Here is a 23,382-nt window from a genome sequence, read left to right on the forward strand (position 1 = left end):
AAAATCTAAAAATCTTTGAAAGACCTAGCTGAGCCAGTCCACTAAGAAACACTGCTAGGGTTAGGCTGGGGAGGTGAAACCCATAGCTAGAAACGGCCTCAGGAAGCAAAGCACAATGCTGAAGGGTGGAGCGGGGAGGCTGAGCTGAGATGCCCCACAGCCTGGGTGAGGCTGTGGCTCACCCAGCTGGTGGATGGAGCTCCAGTGTTTTCACCCAACTGGTTTGATCAGACCTACTCTGAATGTGCCTGCTAATTCAAGATCCCCACGTGCCACAGGGAAGCGAACAAAGTCAGCACGTGAACCCAGAAAAGGCCTTGCTCAAAAGATGTCATTGCTCCGTTGAGCCTGGTCAAGCCTGAACCTGGGCAGCTGTACCAAGACAGCTGTAGCAGTAAACAGTCTTGTTTTAAGACATTATTGGTATCCCTTCTGCAGCTACAGGAGGGTTGCTTGGACTTTGAACCAAAAGGTACCCTTAAATCCCTTTAATCTGAAAACACTTGAATGCATTATTCCCACTGAATTTAACAGAATTATTCTCATGCCTAAATTTAAAGCACTTCAGGATCAGAGTCTTTCGTACTCTTGCATGAGCTGGCTGTTACAGAGCATGGCTTTGAACCTCTTTCTTTTGAAATTGAGTCGGGCTGTCTTAACCACAAGACCACAGGTATTTTGTGAGACTGCTCATTAATGTTTGCAGCATGTTTTGAGATCTGAAGATTTGAGAATGCTATAGAAGATACTACAACAGTAGCTTGCTTTCCAACTTTCTAGAGAAACTGTTGCAAAAGTTAATGAGGTCTTTGATTCCTGATTAGGTTGATTTTCTTGTCTGCAGTAACCAGTTGTGATACTGTTGCCAGTTCTACTTAAAACATTTAAGTAGACATACATACATGACAACAAGTGCAAAAAAAAAAAAAAATTCTTCTGCTGAGATTTAAGATATTATTTTGAAAGCTAAGCAATTATTTAAATAATTAGTTTATTTAGTGTTAGTCTTTTCCTCTTCCAAAAAATAGCTGTAGCTTTTATTTGCAAGTGAGGCTCTAGGAGGTAGAGTTAATGCACCTTTCTTACATTTTGGGGTCTGCAGATAAATTTAGGCTATTAAGAAAAATGGCTGAATATATCTAGCATCCTTTAAAAAGAAGAAGCAAGAGGAAGACTACAAAAGAGAGCAAGAAAGTCTGTATTTGTTTTTTCTTTTAAAGTTTATATAGCTTTTCAAAAAGCCTGTTTCTAGTTCACTGTTCCACTGCTGCACATGTACAGAGACCCAGATTCAGCCAGCCTGGCTTTAAATCCCTCTGTCTGTTGTTTCCTGATGTCTGAAGACTTAAATAAGGGGGAGGAGTTAGAGTGATTTAGGCAGAACACAGGCTTTTTGAATCAGGATCTTCAAATACAATATAAAAAGGTCTAACAGCAAGCTCCATGCAGGAACATCTCTGATTTTCCATCATACCTCTTAGAATTTATTTTGAGCAAGTTTCCAGACAAGGTGTGCTGGCATAATCTCTGATACAGTAGAGATGGTCTTCCCTGCTTAGGCCTACATGTCCCACTTCAGCAGCAGCAGAAGGAGGGGTCCTCCATCTGCATGTGCCTTCAGGGGTGGTGGTGAGATCCCATCTGCTCCAGCAGCCCTTCTCGTCTGCACCACCTGCCATCGCAGCCTTGCTTCCCACGCTGCCTCAGCCCGGAGCAGGGTGGTGCTTGAAGGGAGCAGAATTGTACCTCTGCTACCTCCTCTGCTCTTGCACCTGGGGCTTGGCTGTGCCATGTCTGCTTTACCTGCTGAGGTACAGCACTGTGTCACATCTCACCCTCTCTGCCTCTCCAGGCACCAGGCAGGATGGGCCCAAGTTGGCCTCTATGTGCCTTTGATAAATGACTGCTGGGCAAACATCCACAACAGATGGGGCAGGTGCTGCTCCTGCTAATTTTGCAAAGTGCTTTTCCTGCTCTACCACCATAACCTTGTCTTTGCTAGTATTAAACTCCCAACAGTTGTCCTCCATTTGGGAACGTGATTCTTCTGGATCCAACCAAACTGACTGATGGGGTGTGTTTGGGACAAATCTTTCTTCTGGTGTGCCATGTGGGCAAGGAAATGAGGATCAGGTAAAGTCATCCCCCTACTTCTGTATACAAATATGCTGCCATTTGACTTGATTTTTCTCTTTAAGCATTGATATTGATGAGTTTTGTAATTTTACACAAATCACTTGTGTGCTCGGCTTACCTGAAAGTCAGATAGTTTCGTAGCCATGTAAAGAGACTCAAGGTAGGCCAAAATAAATTTATAATCTGATTTCTATTAACTATAAAATATATTTATAACCAATTTGTATTTTGCAAAACAGGTTTGTGATCCTCTTCTAAAACATGCTACCTTTGCACAAGGTGCAGTGAAGGAAATTATTTCCATGCAGTCATTTGAGACTCACTCAATAAAATTGCCTAGTGGATTAAAAATGTGCATGTATAAATATATGACAATTTAGGTCTTATTTCCACACTCTTGAAGGAAAACAAATGCTAAATAAAGTGTAGAGGATTTTGCTTTGAGTAAAATATTCTGCAGAAGGCCTTTCTTCTTACTGATTAGCTCAGTTTAGCACTGTCATCAGTATATGTGTTTATCTACACACATATATTTATATGTAGACATATACATCTATCAGCAGGCAGTGGCACCTTTCACCTAACTAGGAACTTTATGTAGGTTGTTTTAAAGCTGAATGGAAGAAAATAGGGACAATCCAAGTATAGGATCCAATAGAGCTCTATCCTTAGGAAATAAGTGGTGCAGGAATCTGATCATAGGGAAAAAAAAATCTGCAATAAGTCTGATAGAGCCATTTATATATGTAGGTCTTCCTAACTTAACTTTGGTTCCTGATAAACCAGCCATAATCGTAGCCCTCATTATTCAGTATGTGTTGTACTATGGCCAACTATAGATACACATAAAATTAAATGAAGTTAGCAAAATAATTAGAACCATTTTGCACCCATCTCTTGTCTATTTCTTACTCCTTTGTACCTAGAAACATTTCAGGGCTTAGAAGCCTTTTCATTAACTGAAGTTAGCAATTTACTTTTGTTTCTACAGATATTTAAGTTATTTAGAAAGGGAAGAATATACTGGATAAAGAAAAATGGGGTATTTCTCACTAATGTGAGATTATTAACCTTTGAGTGGTGAGGAGGTGGAAATACGGAGATTAACTGATTTGATCCAGGTCAGCCAGGGAACTGGCACGAACATGGGCCAGAATTCATACCTTTCTGATGTTTCCTTTTCTTGGCAACCAGTATTTCATTTAAAGCAATACTTTTTATAATATATAGTTGGTCTGATATGAAACAACTGTGTTTGTTTTACTGAATATTTAATTGCTTTATCAAAACCATTCTGAATTTGTGAGAGTATTTTATGAAACAACAGCACACCTTGGTCAGTTGGTTCTCTCTAGGGCACAGGGAAGGCATGGCCAGGACACTGTTTTTCCAGAGTACGTGCTCAAGCCAGGAAGACGCTCAGGCTACCCTCCTTACCCCATCCAGCTGAAAAAGACTCTCTTTGAATGCAGTGTATTAAAAAAACAACTAGGCAGACCTATTTCTCTCACCAGGCCGCACCAAGATCTCCCACACCGTCATATATAGAAGAGAAACATCACTAGCAATCCTGGTATCAAGGTGAGAAGTAGGATGTTGATTCTTGTGCAACAGTTTCCCATTAGTGTGAACTTTTAAAATCACATGCTTATAAAACCAAACCCAGTTCTGAACGTGACTCACTTTGAGTCAGTTAATTTCCCTGTTGCAATTTCCAAATGAACTTTAAATACTCACTGACCTTACCAGGAAGCCCTGTTTAGGAAGGGTAAAATTCTCTTACTATTGTGCAAAAAATCCTACAGACTTCTGTGGACCATGTGTGTAAGATAATGCTTGTAAAATCATATGTAACATCTATTTGTTTTTTATAGTGATGGTAGTAGTGATGGACTCTGAAACACGAGTGACAAAATGTCAGGGAAAGACTATTCCCTAATGATCATCTGTGGATTGTAAATAGAGGCAAACTGGATTTTCTACCCATACACTGGCTTTTGTTCAGGATGCTTTAAACCTGTGAATTTTCACAGCTTTCAGCTATGAGTATTAAATAAATAAATCTGTAAGCTTTTCATGAATCATGTGCTGAAATACAGCAAAAACTTCTTAGACAATGCTTTGCCAAACAGGATAAACAACTCTTCTACTCAGAGATACAAATTACAATATGCTGAGCCCTCTAAAAATTTGATTCAGGAAGAAAAATAACTTTTTGTGTCTCTGCATAGAAAACACACTTTCTAAACTTGGTATATGGCCATTGGCTAAATGCTTGTTTATTCACCCCTCCAGAGATGAGTTTATGGCAATTACCTCTCTTTGAGAAAGGGGCTTAAGCCTGGAACCTGCATCCCTGCAGGCAGAGAACTCTGCACCTGGGCAGGGCGGCTGCTGCTGCCTGTGCAAACACACGCTACCCAGAGGGACATGCTGCGTAGCTCTGGTAGCTGGTAGCAAGTCTGGTGATGGGCAGATGGTAATGCAGCGGTCAGGGGACACAAGCAGCAACATGATGTAAAGTGATAACCTGGTCCAACTTCACTAAACTCTAAACTGCTCAAAGAATTTTGTTGTGTTCTCTCTGTACCAGCAGGTCTTTGTGCTAGATCAACCATTGTCTGTCTCATCAATGCCAGCTTAAAATTTGAATACCTCCTTGTTGTACACATACTTTGGTTACTTTGTCAGAAATGTGATCATCCACTACCATGCATGGCTCAGATCTGAGCTGGTGACCTGGAAGCACACAGATTTGGTATTGAAAACTATGGCCTCAGAGGCAGGGTCAATCAGACTGTGCTTAGATAAAATGCTAAATCCAGTGTTAGGCCAGACCAGTGCCAACATGACTGCTGAAATGACGCTAAGACTTTCCAATGATTTTTTGTTTGTTTGTTTTTTGGAAAGGATAAGTTTTCTCCAGCAGACTTTCTGTTATAAAGAATCACCTGCCCTCCTTCTGCTGAGCAGCAGCCAGGACAGAAACCTGAAGGTTACAAACACTGTGTAGCTTCCTCCACCAATTTGACAGGGTGCAGCTGTGGGTTTATGACTGTTTTGTAAGTCTGTGCTGTGAGGTGACAAGAGAGTGCATGCTGCTGTGTTCATGACTGTGGAACCGCGTTCCTGGTCCACAGTGAGCTGTGTGGTGCCAGACTGCCCATGCAAACTAATCCAATGTCCTTTTGAAAACCTGGTCTGCAAGGGGAAATGAATAGAAAGAAAACAAAGCAAGAAGGGAATCACTAAACAATTGGTCTGAATCTCCTTATAAAATCAAATCACTTTTATTGCTGGTAAATTATAACAAATGAAAAAATGTGCACTTCTGGAGAGCTGGTAGTGGGGTCCTTGCCACAGCAATGAACTCCACACAAAGCTGAAAGCTGGGAAAGAAAGCTGACATCTTTTTAATACTCCATACTGGCACAGAACTCATAAACTAACCCACAGAGTCTCTGAAGACATGCAAAAGGGCAGTGTTTTACTTTTATTTAGCACTACTGGAAATCAGAGAGAGTTGTTTTGATTTTTGGTTTTAAATTTATTTTGACAATTAGTATTTTTTGAACAAAAACCCCTTATTCTACAACCAGAAATTCTAATTGCATCATGTCATTTGACTACTAATTAATCTTATCTCAAATAAAGATGAGACTGAGATGATGCAATCATGAGAAAAATCAACTCAACAGTTGCAATCTGGGCTTGGAAAAAGTAACACAGGTACACAACTCAGCAACGAATCCTTTTGAGAAAGTGGAGACACGCTGCTTTCCCCTGTCAGCCCCATTTCATTTGTCTAGAGCAGGCTGTAAAGCAGCTGGTGTTGGGGGACATAATGTAATAAAAGAACAGAGAGTCACTGCAATATTGTCCTGCTTAAAAAATATATATATATATAAATAGATTTGTCGTTTTGCAAATTACAAAAATTACTATCAATGAATTATGGATTTTTCAGATTGGCAACCTACTAGCAAGTGACCAGATCTGCTTGCCTGACTCATAAAATATGGTGCTCATCTTATCCAAACCAGACACAGGGCCTGGCCCAAGATATGTGACAAAGAAGGATGACGGCAGATGAATGCTCCAAATACCAACAGCGAGAGACATTTGCTTTCCTGCGTGCAACCTTGGGAAGCATCTGTGCAGTTAAGACAGAAATACTGTTACATTAACCCTTGTGAAACCATTAACAGGGCACATAGCAAGGCCCATCTGTTTACTCAGGCCTCTTTGAGGGGGGAGAGATGCTGTTTTGTCACTCTTTAAATGTGACTGACACATGGTTCACTGGGAAACTGAGAAACCTTTGGTCGTTGCACCAGTATTGAAGCTGTGGTGAACTGCATTTTAAACTTTCAAATAGGCAGAGAAGTTATCTGACAGGCTTAATATTTCAGAAACTAAAAAGCAAATAAATAAATTCTCCATAATGAATTGACCTTATAATAAAAAAATAAAGATACGTCTTGAACCACCATGTAACAAAAAGAATGAACAAATTACTAGGTTTTAGGTGTACATGCAAAAAGACCATTTTTAAACTACTAATTCTCAAAACTAGGACTGTGAAGTGTCACTTCTTAACTCCATGGCAGGGGTCTGCAGCAGCGTGTGCAAGAAAGCAGCTGTCTGTGCTGTGGTGGGAAAGCTGGGTGCTGCACAGCTGGACATTGCACAGCTGGATGCTGCACAGCCATGCACAGAACTGACAGCCCCTGTCCCAAGGAGCCTACATTTGAAGTATATGAGTAGAGATAACAGATGGATAGAGATGGGAGCTGATGAAAACAGAGGGATACTGGACAGTCTGAAATCCCAGCTGTTTACCCACTTTCTAATATTGCCAAGTTAAAATTTCAGTCTTATTGTCACAGCAGAATTCACTCTGCTTTTCTTCACTGAGGAACAGGAACAGCAAGTTACCAAAGGGCTTTGGGCTGGAATTTTCTCATGAACCAGATCCCGTAAGCGATGTACATGATAAAAATACCTGGTTTTCCCACATCTTCTTACTTCTCTGTTGATGGAAAAGTGGTTGTAGATAATGTGTTCGGTAACAAGGAACGGTGGAGGTTGGTAAGCTTGGCACACAGTTTTGAAGGTCAGCACTTGAAGCTCTGGGTATAGGCTGACACTCGCTGGGGGCTCCCATGGACTTCAGGAGGTTGCTGGGATACAAGGGACACATTTCCTCTGAGGAAAGTGAGCTTGAGGTACAGCTGGTGGCTTAATGTAGCTCCCAAGTCAAGAGCAGCAAAACAGAAGCAATCATCTATTATGGTGAAATAGCCTCCACACCCAGGGACACTTTAAAGTGCAGGATTCAGAAATAAAAACCCAAATGCCAATATTGGGACAAGTGTGGTTGAGGTTGAAGGCAGTCTGCAGTCACTACTAAAATTGCCATGGGGCTGTGTGACTCACACAGAGCTGCCATGGAAGCAGGATGAAGATCCCAGCCACCATTCCACCCTGCGGGCGGGTCACCAGTCCCAGGGTAGGATGCTGCATTCCAGGCCACCCCCTGCAAACTATGGTGAGGGGAAATCTCCTGTACATTCACTGATCCTTCCCTTTCCTCAGCATGGCATCACCAGTTGCAGCGGCCTCAGCGGTGGGCCTTCCCTCTCTTGTGTCCATGGAGATCCTGAGCCTCCAAAATATGCTCATTAAAAAAAAAAAGGCATTTAACACTGAATACAAATTGAGCAATGTTAATAAGACAGTAGCAGTGATATGGCTCACAGCAGTTCCTGTTTCTAGTAATAGTTGCTGTTTCCATTACCTGCTATCTGTCAGGATTCTTCAAATTTTCCAAGCTGGTCTTCACACCTAGGAGACCTAAAACTGCACCTTGCTTTAAAGAAAAGTGAGATCTGTGCCACCACAAGGTCCCAAGAGCAGTGGCTTTCAGATGTGTCACACTTAAAGGGGCTTGTTGCATGGTCTCAGCTACTGTCCTGCCTCAGAATATCTTTTCTGCACAGATTTACAGTCAAAATCAAAGCTGGATGTGGCTTGTAGACGGTAGTGACGCTAAAGCGTGAGATGAAGTGTCAAGTTATTTCGTGTTTTGGGGAATTCACCGGCAGACTCTGAAAGGTATCAAGATTTTAAAAGCTTTGTCCCCAGGCGCCTTCCTCTTCCCTTCCCGGGAAAAGCAGCTGGGACCCCAGGAAGTTTCTCCTCAGCACAGGGCCCGGCCCCCTGGGGTACCGCACCTGGGGGCGGAGCGGCAGCGGGGCGGTCCCGGTCGCGGCCGGTGGGAGGAGCCAGGGCCGGGACGGGGTGGCCCGGAGCGGCGCTGCCGGGATGGGAGCTTGAGAGGGGGCGAGTGTGTGTCCGCAGGAGCGCGGTTGCGGTGTCTCCCGCCGGGGTTGGTGCTTGGCGGGATTGAGTCCACCATGGAGCCGGTGACCAGGTGGAGCCCGAAGCAAGTGGTGGACTGGACGAAAGGTAAGAGGGCGATGGCCCGCTTCGTGCCGCGGGAGTTTTCCGGTGTCGGGCTCGGAGTCGGGCTCCCGGCGGGGCGGCCGCGTGGCCGGCGGGGCGAGTGGGGCCGCCGCCGGGCGCCTTTGCCAGCTCTGGCCTCGGCTCCGTGCCCGCCTCTCCCTGCCGAGCCCCGGGACAATCGCGGTGTGCTGCTTGGGAGCTGGCGGCTTTCCGTTCTCTCCTGACTTGTCTCCTTGCCTGGTAGTGCACTTGTGCAGACTTCGCCTTGCAAGTTTTAAGGTTTTTGTGGTTGTGTTTTTTTTTTGTTTGTTTGTTTGTTTTTGTTTTTGTTTTTTTTTTGGGGGGAGGGGGGGAAGGGGTGAGTCGAGCACCGGGCTGCGTGAGGGTGGCTGGCTCCGGGTACATGCATTTGCAGTGGGGTCTCCCCAGGGCTCCGTCCCCTTTCTCCGTGGTCGTGCTGGTCAGTCTGCTTGCGTAGACATCGTAACTGCTCTCCTTCAGGCAGATATCGTAAACTGACTTCCAGCTTTTCAGGCTAAAGCTGCCCGCTGGTGGAAAAAACTTCAGTTTTGTGAGTTAAGCAAAAATTGTATCAGCTAGCTCAAGTAAGCAAGAACTCTTAATCCCATCACCATTAAGCAGAATTAAAACGCTGGGCTCCCGCTCGGAGAACTCTATAGCGGCCCCTCCATCTGTCTGTCCATTCCTCCCACCCTTCATCTCTGGTGTATGCGCTTGTTTCTCTCCCTCTCCCGCCTATCAAAACTTCCTGGTCTGCTTCGAGGTTTGCTCACGATGTTGACATAGCTGCGGGAAAGCCTCAGCGGGACTGGTGAGTGACGGAGGCGTTTGGAAAGGTCTTGGATGGGAGAGAAGGTGGGGGCGCTTCGGGCGCTGGGTTGTGGGCTGCACCCGCGATGTGCCCCGTTCCTGCCGTGGGGGACCCCGCGGTGTTGGCTGTTCTTGGGTTTTTCTTTGAAGGTAGGTTGAACCTCAGTTTTGTCAAATCAGGTTGGACTCTGTGAGTGCTTTCTGAACGCTGGTTAAGATATTTACTGTCACGGTTCCCGCTCTACAAGGAATAAATCAAAAGGGAAATAGCTATGAATTCAATGAAGTATTTACGGAATGTACTTCTGTTTTCTTATAGGACTACGTCTTATTGTGATAATCTTTTGTTGAATAAAGTGTTTTCCCAGGCTTTGCTGAAGTTGATGTGAAATGAGAAACTCTTTCAGAGGTGAAAGTTTCCCTGGATTAGAACTGGCATTTGCTTCCAGCAGCCATTACTCCCCTGTCTCAGGACCATAACGCTGATTAGGCTTGTGTGCCTGTGGTCAGCACTTGGCTGTAGTTCGGCGCAAGACTGAGGCAGTTTTGGAGAGAGGCTTATGTTTTCCTACGGCGCGGGATGGACACTCCCAGCCCTCCTGAGCCTGAACGTGTGCACGAAGGGGCTGGTGCCAGTGAGGGACGGTCCGAGCAGCCTTTGTGAGAAGAGGATTCCGAACAAACGTGCAGTGAAGTTACGCGTTAACATATAAATAGCTTCCACAGAAAGATCTCTCTTTTCTGATTGGTATTAGTTTAAACAGGAGTGCATTGTTCCAATGAAATAAGCCTTTTGCTTTGGCATGTGGAATATTTATACAATGCTTTTCCTTCATTGTGTTTTTTCTCTTGGGCGCTGAAAGTTTGTTACCTTGCCAGATTAAAGAGTAAACCTGCTAATCATTTAAAAAGACTTTATTATACTGAAGCATGCTTGGCTTGCTTTCTTGCATAATTTATTTTACTTGCAGGTTCCTTGAACAGGTAACTCTTTAGCTGGACCCTCAATTAGTGTTATGCAGACTAATTTGAGGGCTGGCTCTAGTTGGGAGGTGGATCTTCTGACTAATGCAAACACGTGTGTCCTTTGAAATGCAAAGGAATAAATTAAAGGCTGCTGGTGACTTTTGTTTCTCTTCTTGTTGTTCAGTTTCTAGGTAAGCTTTTGACCTCTTTGGTGTGCAGCGTCATTTTATGTCACTCCCTACTTGACAAGACTGTAATAAAGAAATGAAATGTGGAAAATTTTTCTTTATGGTTACACTTTCATCTCTGCACGTTAAAACTGACACTTTAATAGCTAGCTAACAGCCTTATTAGCACAGTGTTTCATAGTTTATTTTTAATCTGAAATGGTTATTTACTGTGTAGTTCATAACCACTGGATTTTATATTTGACCAAAGACTAATATTCTGTGTTTTACCTTATGAATATTATATTGAATTCCCAAGGTTAGTTTTATAGAGCAAGTGATTGGAGGGGAGCTTATACTATTTGTTTTCTTACATGTGCTGTCTAGGAAGGGTGATGCCATGATCTTCACTGAACTGGTGAAACTGTGGGAGAAAGTATTTAGCTGGTGATATCTGCTGCATGGAGTTAGTGCTGTGTGGCCATGGAGATGTGTTGTGGAAGAATGACATAAATAACTGGTGGGAGATGCCAGCTCTCAGTGGGGAGATTGTTTCGCAGATAATGATGCATGTTTATCGTACAATGATAAAAACGTATTGGAAAAATGTAGAGAGTAACGGAAATAAGTGGCCTGATTTATTCCCTTTTAATATTCAATGTAAAACTAAGAATATTTCTCCAGGAACTTTGTTTTTTTTTTTTTCCTTTGAGATCTTTTTACAATTAAACACCTATAAATTGATTTATTTTTAATAACTTTTCCAATCCAAAAGAAGCATGAAATTTTCCCTCCATTCTGTGAAACAAACCTCCAAAAACAAAGTTCAAAAACAAGCTGTAGGATCACTGCTGGGACAGTTAAGCATTTGTTTTGTTTTGGTTTTTTTTAATGGATTTTGAATAAGTTTTTCTTTAACAAGGTAACTCTTACCCTGAGTAGTTTTATTCTGTGATTTTTGAGCTATTCAATCCTAGGTAAATATGTAAATAAGATTTATCTAGTATTTAAAAGGTAACCTGCCAAGAATCAGTAAGTCAAACATGAACATTTTTAGATTTTTTTTTTTTTTTTTAGTCAGGCTTTAAATAAAAAGTACTCTGTTCATTGTTGCTGAGAACAGCTGATACAAAACACAGTTGCTTGTCTTCTCCTGCTAATTCAGACTAGAATGCTGCTATTTTCTGTGAACTGGGCTGTTTTTTCTGGCAGTGTGCTGTACTGACAGTAGTAGGCTATGTAGCTAGTGAGAGTTTGTCTAGTTAAACTGAATCTGCTGAGGAAGAGTTGTGCTTTTACTTGCTAGCAATTCTCTGAGCTTAGGTGAAGCATTTCTCAAGCTTTGACCAAGGATGTGATTACTTTTTTAGCTACAGTATCAGTATTTGAAAACTGTAGCTGAAATTTTTATAAGCACCTCCTCAATTTCTGTCTGGACGAAGCGATGGTGTAGTTTTAGGATTCTTTTACAGTATGACACAAATTCAAGTAGCATTTAGGGGCCATGTTAAACCATGAGAAGGTACTTCTTTGGCTAGGATGCTGTGTTGATTTGACTTGTGGCTGGGTTGATGTGGAGTACATGCTCTTTGATATAGCCTGCAATGTTTTCCTGGCTATACTGAGAAGATTTTTTTTTTTAATTATCTTTTTTAGCCTATAAAGTAACATCTGGATGGTGTTGTGGTTTACCTGTGGTCTTGCTCCTGTGCAGGCTAAGATGCTTATGGGCTTAAAGTATGTGTCTGTATCTCACAAAGTATGTACCTGTATCTTGCAGCACTCCATTGTGTGCCTGTGAGACTGAACTCTCCCAGAGTTCCTCAAGAGGGATTCCTGGAGTTATTTGGGTTATTGTGGGACAGGTGCATGGCCATGGAAGTTGTATCACACCTGTAGTACACTGCTGGCATTTGATTGCAGGCTTGAGGTTTCCTGGGCTATCCTGGGTGCAGAAATCAGCAAGAACTTGTTTAGTTCCATAGGGCTATGCACATGGAGAAATATCCAACATAGAAGTGACTTAATTTTACTGACGTGGCAACAATTTGAAGGAAGAGTGATCTGATGGTGTAGAGAAACTTTCTCCGGTCTCAGAAGCCCCTGGCTACTGCAAACCCTGCAGCTAAGGTCATTCCTCAAAAGATGCGAGGGGGAGGAAATCTGCGTATTGGATAGAGCCTCCTGTGTGAGAAATGTCATTGTGTTATTAGAGGACATTGCTGTGCCTCCTCTTTGTGCACTGTAGCCTGATCTGTCTCTTCCCCCTGCCCCCAGGCCTCACATACTTATGTGAGTTGTGACTTCCAGCCAAATTTTACACCGTAAAGACAGTTTGACATGCTTGTGGTTAGAAGCCTCTGTTGTTGTGAGGCTCCATTACAATTTGGCCTTTGTCACTGTAGCTGTAGGCTCAACCAGCTGGAGATCACGCGTTGGCTTTGGTCTCTTTATGACACTCCAGGTTCAGTTATTCCCTTCCTCAGTATTTCATGGATATCACTTATTCCTGTTATATCAAGAAAAACTCTGATTTCCATTCCTGGTCAAGCTTTTGGGCAACTATATTTATTTATAGGTATGTCTGGGAGAAGTGGGAGAAAGTTGGTAATTTATAAATAGTTAGCAAATAATCATGAGGGCCTGGTGTTATTTTTTTAGGGCTATCTTGCTTACCCAGGGAGATTTCAGCAAGGTTAGTCATCTTAACTGTGCATGCTGGGAGCTGCAAACCACAACTGGATTTTAGAAACAATGATGGGTAACGCACAGCACTGGAGTGTGTGTGGTGGGTTTTTTTTTAGTTAGTCTTTTTTTTTCTTTTTTTGACAGAGTATTTTGTTTTCAGTTAAGAAGAGTAGAGAGCTGACCATAAGTGGGGCTGCAGAAGATCTCTTTCCTCTGTTTACAATTATTTTTTAAGTAAACAATTATAGACTGTTTATTTGTTATACAGATCAGAAAATTACATTGAATAACCACTCTTTGCAGATCTCAGCTGAAATTCAGAATATAGTTGGCCCGTAGTGTTTGACTAGCAGAAGGTGAATTTATTAAAATACATCTGTTTATATTTATTTGTGGTTTGAAACAAAGTAAAAAGCTGCAGTAGTTTGTACTACTTCTGTCTTAAATTCATTAGTTCATTGTTGCTAAGATCAGTGCATATGTATAAAGAAAACCCCAAGATTTCTCTGTGTTCATGTGCTTAGATCACGTTTTCATGTTTTTTTTTCTGCTGTGTTGCATTTTCTGAGCTGCTTGTGGGTTCTGTGATTCCCCTCCCCATCATCTTTTAATGTTCGTAGTCAGCTCTGTTTATTTGCAGTTAAGTTGCTGTTTAAAGTATTTTAACCAAACATCAGGAAGTCTAAAAGTTGAATGCTGTCAGCATAATATCTGGAAAAGAAACATCATAAATGCTAAAATCACAACAGTCATTAGTGGAAAGTTGATCGTAACCTTTGAGGAATGTAGTGAAACTGACAATGAATTTTCAGAGTACAAGCAATAATGCTTCACAGCTTAGAGAATCTGCAGGAGGGACAATGAATCAGTCTGATCTGTTTCACTGGCTTTACACATTTGTTACCTATTGAAATAGATATTTATGATATTATGAAATGTAGCTAATTTTCAACAAACATCATGTGCTGGAGAAAACCAAGCACCTGTGATTGATTTGGTGAGATCAAATCACTGATCTCTGTAACTTTGGTCTACAGACATGCATTCAGTATCTGGCTGAATTACAATATTGCCTCAGAGCTGAGTTCATTTGGTTTTTTTAATACGTACTTCCCTGGCACCCTCTCACATGAAGACAGTTCTTTGTTGCTGTAATGACAAAATCTCTTTAGTTTTTTGGACTGATTCTTATACTAGTAGTTACGTGTAGGTAAGCAAAGCTTACCTACAGGTGTGCTGTTGCAGTCAAAGCTCTGTGGCATAAATGTGATCTTATCTTGCTCCTTGATCAAAGAAAGAACTCCATTTAAAACTTAATTGGTGTTCATCAAGGGCTAAGGCTTCTGCTAAAGCAGGTGTTGGTACAGCTTCTAGGTTAATGATCCTGGTGTCTCTGTCTTATGTGTGTAAGATGAATGTTGCTTAGGTTGCCATCTTCTTATCATTAATATCTTTCCTTGTCTCACAGAGTCTTGTGCTACTGTGGTGAAGTTTGCTGGGTAAATCTTTTATGAAAAGCTCTGCAATATGCCCATTTCATCATTAAATAAAATATATCTTGTCTGGTACAGATACTTTCTGAGCCAGAGCAGAAGGGCTCAAGGTATTGCCTCCTTTGGATATGAGTGTAATGGGCCAGTGAGGCAGACTGGTTACAGACTTCTGTTGGGCTTTTTAGCTTTTGTAGCTTGTAAAAAAGCAAAACCAAAACCACCCAACTAAACAAAAACAAAACAAAAAGCCCCTTATCTAATAAGAGATGATTTCTGCCTTCTGTTCTTATGTCACTGCTGTTGCCCATTCCAAAGATGCTTTGCTCTGAGCTGCAGGTCTTGGCAGTGCTTTTTGCACCTCCTGAAAACCATTGTAAAAGAGCTGTGTCCTTGCTGTGATGGCCAAAAGGCAACTCCTTGGTGACAGGTGGAGATGCAAATATAAGAACGAAAATCTACCAGTCCGTTTCATTGGGACAGCAGTATCATAATTTCAGTGCCTTGAAAATTTAATTTCAAGTTGGCTGCCATCCCACTGATGCAGGAGGCAGAAGAACAAGTTCAGACATGCCTGAAGAATGTGGACTGAAAAACATGTGAAGGGACCATGGGATGGAGCTGTGCCTGGAGAATATTGTAGAGCAAAGCTGAAATATAGATACCTACTCTGACCTTTGACATGAGTGTGTTTGTGTGTGTGGCATTGTGGTTTGTGTTTTTCTTTTCTTTTTTTTTTTTCATCCCTGAATAGTTCTAGTCATGAGATGTGTTCATTCCTTCACTTCTTTCACAAGGTAAAGAATTCTTTCTGTTTGTATTCTATTAGCTTCACCAAACAGAATTTTGAAAGGGTTATGGCAAAATATAAAACTTGGTAATTGTTGGCATTCCTAACACAGGCTGTAATGGAAACTTTGGAAGAGAGAGAAGACAAAAGATAAATGTGCTATAAATTCTATGTACTTGTGTTTTTTCTTGAAAACTTTGAGTATTCCATGTAGGACTTGAACTTGAGCTGTACTTGCCAGAGTATGTAATAATATACCTCTCGAGAAATATAATCCTTGTATAAACATAAAAGCATTGTAGTTATTTCCTTGTATTTAAACACAATCCTTCATTTTTTTTTTCCTCTAACTATACATACTTAACACTATTTCAGACAATAACACCAGATAAATAAATCCATGTGTGATTGAAACAAGAACCTGGGAATCAAACTGCCAGTAACATTTTTATTTCTTGATGATATTGGTTTTATCTCATGACAACATGTGTTAAGCACCACTGAATTTAAATTAAAAAAATGACACAAAACATGGTTTGCCCTCAGTTATGATTAGGATTTAACAGTAATCTTAGAGGATTATGTAATATTGGCACTTGACTGAGAATGGGATTCACTGCTTATTTGGCAGGGTAGGTGTGGGTTTGATGCAGCAGTGCTGAAGCTGGAGCATTAAAATGGACTGAGATGGATGCTGTGCTTCCATAGCAGGTACTCACTGGCAGTGGAGGCTCTCAATAGAGGGGGATCTGTTTTTATGCTTGCTCTTATGATAGTTGCATGCTTCTTAAATATTTTACTGTTTACTGCTTTATTACCATATACCTACCAGACTGATGCTAGCTGGTAGGATTCTGGCTAGTTGTGGTACTTCTATTCCAATTTTAAAAGGATCAAGAGAAAAAGACTAGAGTAGAGCCTTGAGAAACAAAGTCTCTGGGGAAGAAGTGTTCTTTTGGTCCCTTATGCAATTCTTATCTTGATTTAACCTTAGTGTGTCATTATCGCAGTGTCTCTGGTGCTTTGCGGCCTTTATTCTTTCAGCACACCTCTCAGTCGGAATTTACTGTTATTTTAATTTTAAAGATAGAGTTAACTTTGTGAGGAATTTGGGGTGTGCTTACCTTAAACAGTACAGGTCCAATTAACCGGAAGGAAGTAATGTATGTAGTAGAGGCAGCATTAGCATGATTGTCTTGGCTGTTTTAATTCCATAATGCATTTATGTTGCTTATGAACTCCTGAAATGTCTGTTTGGGCTACTTCAGGTGTCCCATTTATGGCTCTGCATCGTGAAGCATACAGTGAAAGTGATCCGCCTCTGGTCATACGGTGGGTGGCATTCAAATCAGGATTAAGACATGATTAATTTAGATGTCCATACTCCTGTTATAGTCACTGGAGCCTAGAGAGTGGCTCAACAGATCTTGGTGTTAGTGTCTGTTACATGGCAAATTGAATCATGCTCTGGGCTCCATTGAGTATCCTGGGAGTTCAAGCATGTCTGTCTCCAAATGGGTTAATCCCATGGTGTCTGCAGCAGAGGAAGAAAAGTTGCAGGCCCTGGTTTAATGTTGTAGTTAACTGGATCTTCCTTTCTCTTTTGGTTACCTGAGAGCTGCTGGGGTGTGGGAAGGAGTAACAACAAATAAGGGTACGTGCTTGCTTAAGAAAATAGAGCATGGCTGCATTTAGGGTTGTTAGGATAGTACTAGTCAATAGGCATCTGGTGCACGAAAGAGTTGTTGAATGTAATCTGTGGTATGTCTGTGGGAGAGCTGTAATTGTTTTGTGCTCTTTAGCATCTGATGAAAAAAATGGTATGTTTTAACACAGAGTTCTTAAAATATGGCTTGGGAGAGTAATAACAGATGCAAGTGTGATAAATTACCTCTTCTGTCCTTTTTGTCTAGTTCCGGTGCAGCATCTTGAGTCAGTGGACTACCTTTTAAAGCTATGCAGAAAGATGGGCAGCACCTCATATTATTGCATGAAAAAGCAGCATCTAACAATTGTAACTGAATCAAGGGTAGCTGATACTTTTTGGGTATTTGTGGTATAATTAGAAACACTTAGAGCGGCCTTCTGGGACTACTTGGGATTCTTTTTACAGCAGAAACCCTTCCAATCTAATGGTGTTAGTCATGATGGGAAACCAGTAGGAAAATGATGTTTTCCAATGATATTGCTGGAACCAAACCTTTCAAGTAGCTAGCCTTTAAAATTTGGGAAGATGTTCAATATTTTGTCTTCTTAAACCACATCACAGTGCTTAGGTTCCATGCCAGTGAGCATTTAGGTGTATGATACTGTCTCTTGAAACAAGGCAAATTGACAGTTGGACACTGGGATGTGGCCATGGTACCACTAGCAACATTGTATGTCAGCTTTTAGTGTGGTAAGGTTAGTACTGGCTTCTCAGGGCAGTATATCTGGTGAGGAATTCCAGCTTCCGGTAGAGTCAATCCTGTGCTAGGCATGCCTGGAGACTTTTCTTGAGCTGTCATTCACAGACATCCTAGTTTCCCAGATTGTCAACTGGTATGTATGCTTACAGGTTTTGCTCAAATTAGCATGGCTTGGTTGCTGCAGAGTACTGAATGGACTGTGTAATTTCTAACACCTGTATAACTGAGTAAAATGCATTATTGTCCAGTATCATCTTTAATATTCCAAGGCTTAAGAGGGTGTTGAAATGGAAACTTAGTTAATTATATCTTGTGGCTTTACCGAAATACGTTTTGCTCTTTAATATTCCTTCTTGTCATTTGGTATTCTCAGAAATCTGTTAGCTTTTGAAAAGTAGTCTTCTATTAAGATATAGACTATTTTCATTTCACCTGGTGAAATTTCATTTCACCATCTGCCTAGCAGCAGCTTTGTTAGCCATATGTGCAAGGGCCCTCCCTAGAGCTGCTTCTGGCACCTAGGAGTTACGCACTCCCTGGAAGCTGCACCAATACAGTTGTATTCTGTAACAGATCTTCCAAAAATGAAACAAAACAAAAAACAACCCTAAGACCCCAAACCTCATTTTAGCTGAAATGCTGTGAGAAAGAAGCAAGTAGCCATCAATTGAATTGAGTGACTTCCCTACAAATATCTGATGATGTTTTGCTGTGCCTTAAAAGTATCAGGAAGACTCACTTGGAGCTTCAGCAGAGGGTCAGCAATATCTTTTCACCAGCCTACTAAGAGGGTGGAATATTTGCTCACACTCTTGCCTCTTCATAGTTACAGAAATCTTAGATGAAGTGGCTGAAATACATACAGGGCATTTTCCTGCCTTCTTCCACTCCACTTTGCATCTAGAAAGGAAGTAGGGCTCCTGGTCGTGTTGGTGATGTTTTGGACATGTGTATGATTCAGACAGAGCCCTCAGGCAGCTTTGCTACCACTGGCAAAGAGGCCTTTGGCTTTCTTACAGTTGAGGTGTTGCACTTGAACTCTGAGGTCTCTGCTATTTTAGGAAGTAGCATTGTCACTGCACACCTAGCTAGGGCTGTAAGACTGATGGAAAATGTGTCAGGCAGCTAATTGTTTGAAGCAATTGCTTTAGATGTTTAAAGCAATTATAAAAAATGAAAGAAACTAAGAGACTGGGTGATTGACTGCTCAGTTGATAAACCTTGGTTTTTGACAGTCTGTTGAAAGGAAGCTGAGATGCTTCAGTGAAATGCTTTAAAATGCCTATTGTATTGTGTGCCTCAAGGCAGGTCTCTCCTGTCACTGGGACAACATTATCAGTGTATTTTACTGCTGGAAAGTTGGTGTGTGTGGTGTGTTGTGTGTTCCTTTTTTTCTTTTCCTCCCTCCCATCTCTGGTCTGGTTAGATGTGCTAACTCTATCAGTCTTTTCTTCCCCTCTCTCTACTGCATCTGTTGCTTCAAATGTATGCTGGCTACTTTTACTCTCAGATTTTTGTGGCCAGGCCTTCTAGCATTGCTCTGCTCATCTTCCCTCATCTGTTGTTGGGAGCCCAATAGCTACTTTACCTGAAGACCTTTAAGCTTTCTGATCCTTTTTACATTGCTGTGAAGTTCTCCTCAAAGCTGTCAGCTGTGATGTCATTAACCTTCCCAGACCTTTGCAGGTGAAGGGTGACGGCTAGCATAGTGAAATGGTCACCTGTCTAATGGTATGGAGTGTTATTCCTTGTCTTATGTTCCTTTCTCTGTTTCAAGCTCCCTTTGGACAGGGTTTGGGATTTTTGTTCTTTGGTCTTGAGGCTCTTTGTGTACTGGCTCATGGAAAGGACTCGGATGTGCTATATAAAAGAATGCAAACAATAACTTGTAAGAAGCTAGAATTCCTGATGTAAATGATGTGGGGATTTTTAACATGAAGTAATGTATGCATCCAAGTAATGACAGTGTCTCCTAGGAGAATCCAGTAGTGACTCTTGGGGATCTGTTCATGATGGAAAGAAGTATGCACTGTCAGCAATTGTCTGTTAATGTCATTCAGCTTGCTATGACATAGGAATATGATCAGCAGATGCTGATGGCTGGAGATTCTCATGTGCCTGTACTAATGCCTCCCTGGTGACTGTGAGATTGTAAGGTGCTAGTCATAAATGTTTCGTAACAGTGTAGGAGGTTGTCATCTAAAAGGCTGCCTATCTGGCAGCTACATCAGCTGTTGCCTTGCAGCAAACTGCTCCCTGACATGGGTGTAACAGTAATCATAGTGTTCGCAAGGGTGCGCACACAAAGGAGAGGCAGATGTGAGTAATGGACCTTGCTGCAATCAGCCGAAACAGTTCCACATGGTGGTGTGAGAAGACAGCCAAACCAAATTAAAGGGATCACCCCATTTCTTCCTGGGAACCAAGAAGCAGGCAGTTTTGCAATGTTGCCTCTTGCTTCCACTGTGGGAACAGGCATCATAGTGTTAATTGCCAGAGTTCAAGAAAAAGAGCTCTTGTGACTAATGAACTGCTCCTTCAACCACAGAAGCCTTGAAACTTTTAAATGGCACACTCTTAATTGTATGTTTGGGATGAAGGCCCTAGGGCGGGGGGTTGTTGCACACATACAGGCTTTGTGTTAGAAATACAAACATGTACAGTGTACTGTTACTGCTTTTAGCAAATGAAATTATTTGGGGTTTAACCTATGGAAGGATACTATCTGTTTTTAGGGTCAGTAAAGGCCCTTTTTTTGTGCTTGCTAAGGAGTATAAAAATTATTCTTGGTGGAAAGGTGTTTCCAGCAGAAGAGGCCTAACCTATTAAAGTTGAGGAAGGCAGCCACCTTAAGAAGTACGCTTTAAAGGGGACAGTGCTTTTGTATTGCCTGTAGTCAGTGTGCAATTACTGTGATTAATATGAATATTGCATGTGACTGAATTCTGTGCTTATGCTTACTTCTATTTTATTCCTTTGGAAGAGTATTTATCCACACTGTTGTGAAGAAGTTGCTAGCAACAGTAAACCAGATGAACAGAGACTTGGTGATGGGATGCAGGGACTGGTGAAGTCCAGCTCGGGATAAAGTAGGCAGAAGTTTTGATTTTTGTCTCTGACTGACTGGAATGAATTGGGCTTTTTTTCAAGTTGGGTTATTGCCTTGCTGTGAGTTTTGCTGTGTAGTAGTCTCCAAAGGCTTCCCTTGCTGGAGGTTTCAGCATGAAGATGTGGCTGTGTGGCTGGTGGGGGTCTGGCCTGTCCCAGAGCTCCCCAAGTCCAGCCAGTTCCCCCTCTAGGAAGAGGGTGTGAGCTGCTGCTTTCAGCTCTGGTCTTGCAAATAACTGCATATTTTTGTTTTGTATTGCCCTCATTGCAGCGTCTTTCAGCAGGATTAGTGTGTGCACATGAGCGGGGAAACAGAAGTTGAAGTTTAGTGCCTGCAGACCAATAGATTGTTGACAGTTTTATATCTGTTAAAATCAAAAATGAAGAGGGTAAAATATATGTCTGTGTTATTTCACGTGAGAGGGATGGGATGTTTAGAGAGAGTAACTTGGGGACTTCTGTGTTACCCTGTTTATTATATGCTCATAATGCTCTTATGTGGATTGCTTGTTTTTGGGATATTGCTAGTTCTGTCAACTTGAAATAAACACTAGGATAGGAAAATAATGTTAAATTTTTTGTACTTATTGTAGTTAAAGAAGGGTGATGGTTTAAACATGAGTTAAATGGTCTCTGGGTGAATTCCTCAAATGTAAGTATTCAGTAGTATTTTCTCCTTTTCTTTTCTCTTGTGACTGGTATTTCCCTTCATTCCCATTATTTTCCTGTTACGTGGTCTTCTTGCCCAAGTGGTACTTTGTCATGTTGCTCTTACATGGATAGGAGCTGCCTTGCTGTCTCCTGACTGTTTTATAACAGTTTTCAGAGGATTTTGGACTTCTTTCCTCATTAAAGAAGATGCTTATAGAAGTGGCCAGTAGCAGAAAATGTTCTGATGAATTGCCTTAGTCCTTGGGTGGAGAGCCCTCATTCTTTTCCAGCGAATGGCAAGCAGAAGAGAGGAGTGCCTGGTAGCCTCTGTGGTCACATTTTGGAAGTAAGTTGGTACTTTGCACCTTGCTGCTTATGGATCTCCATTACTTTTGAAGAGGATACAGTTGGAGTTGGTGGGTTTTCTGGAAGTTTTGGTAGGAGAGCACATGGGGATGGTGCCATCTTCTCAGTAGCAATCTTGGTTTGGGGTTGCAAAGCCAAGTCTACATAAAGAGAGCATCTGTGTGAGATGCTGTTTCTTTCCTACCATTTTGAGAACTTATAAAAATCACTAATGCCTTTAATTTAAAAAAGAATTGCCTCCCTCTCCCTCCATCTCCCTACCACTTACCTTCTCCCCACTGTTCCTCACCCCCTGTGAGACCTAATGATTAACTTAGGTATAAATAAGGTCACTACAGTGACTATAAGTGAAGAACAAAGATGAACAGTGATCAAACAGGCTTCCATAAACCACCATCTTAAAAATCCATCATGGCATAGTTAACAAATAGGAATACTCCTGGGGGTTGAGAAGGATCCAGCTGGTTGCATGTTCTCTCTCCCCTTACACAGCAGCATACAGAAGTATTACTTCTGAGTTGACGTTTCCAAATACGTCCTTTGGCACAGTGAGCAATTTCTTATAATTTGGAAGTCTGAAAATTGCAAAGAGATTGCTACACAGTACTAACCGTGTCACAGATCAACAGTCCAAGCTATGGAAATTCAGGTAGCCTGGAAATAAGACTCTGTGATACTTGAGATAAAGTATGGATCCAGGAGAGAGGCTGCTTGGGCAGCTTTAAAATGGTCAAAACAACCAACTGTGTTGGAACAAAACTTATGATATTTCTGGGTCAAGTGTGATATCTTTTTATTAGTGGACAAACTGCTTCTTCTAAGTTTCTATGCCCTTGAGTTTTATACACGGATACCCATCAGATGGCACTTTTACAAAAATCAGGCAACTTTTAAATATGGGGAAAAGGAAGAGGGTGGGCAAGAAAAAATAATTTTTAAAGGGATTTTGTAACATTTTACATGTTTTGAATTAATGACTCTAGTAAGTCTATTCTGTGACTGAGGTAATTATAACTCCTTTGAGAAATCAGGAGGAGAGCAGATCATATTTCAGTTTTGCTCTGGAAAATTATGTTGATGACAAGATAAGTATTTGTTAGAGTAAAGTGGCCAGGCTTCTTCCAAATCTGTATTTCAAGGACGAGCAAAGCTTTGAGAATTTTACAGTGCTCATTAAATATAATTTAGTTTTTCTTTCTATGCCATTCTTCAAGTATAATTTTAGTCATGGAGCTACATGACGTGTCCAATTTGACATAAAACCTTGCATTTACTACTTCTCATTTCCACTCTTTGTACTGATTTGCAAAAAA

The 23,382-nt window shown here is 41.5% G+C and overlaps 1 protein-coding gene across 11 annotated transcripts in view; it reads left to right on the forward strand.

Moving 5' to 3' along the window:
- Nucleotides 1-8,410: 8,410 nt before the first annotated feature.
- The window catches only part of CNKSR3 (CNKSR family member 3), a 60,623-nt gene continuing 45,651 nt past the window's right edge, over nucleotides 8,411-23,382 (forward strand). For 4 of the 11 annotated variants that reach the window (XM_065057342.1, XM_021294755.2, XM_065057346.1 and 1 more), the window contains exon 1: nucleotides 8,411-8,607. In XM_065057342.1, the coding sequence (XP_064913414.1) occupies nucleotides 8,556-8,607 (52 nt within the window). In that variant the 5' untranslated portion in view covers nucleotides 8,411-8,555. Of the gene's footprint in view, nucleotides 8,608-8,990; nucleotides 9,586-16,172; nucleotides 16,248-23,382 lie in introns of those variants that run through there. The other 7 variants (XM_065057344.1, XM_065057345.1, XM_065057343.1 and 4 more) reach the window with 6 other exon arrangements.

Source organism: Columba livia, chromosome 3, assembly GCF_036013475.1.
Source record: "Columba livia isolate bColLiv1 breed racing homer chromosome 3, bColLiv1.pat.W.v2, whole genome shotgun sequence".
NCBI classification, from domain to species: Eukaryota; Metazoa; Chordata; class Aves; order Columbiformes; family Columbidae; genus Columba; species Columba livia.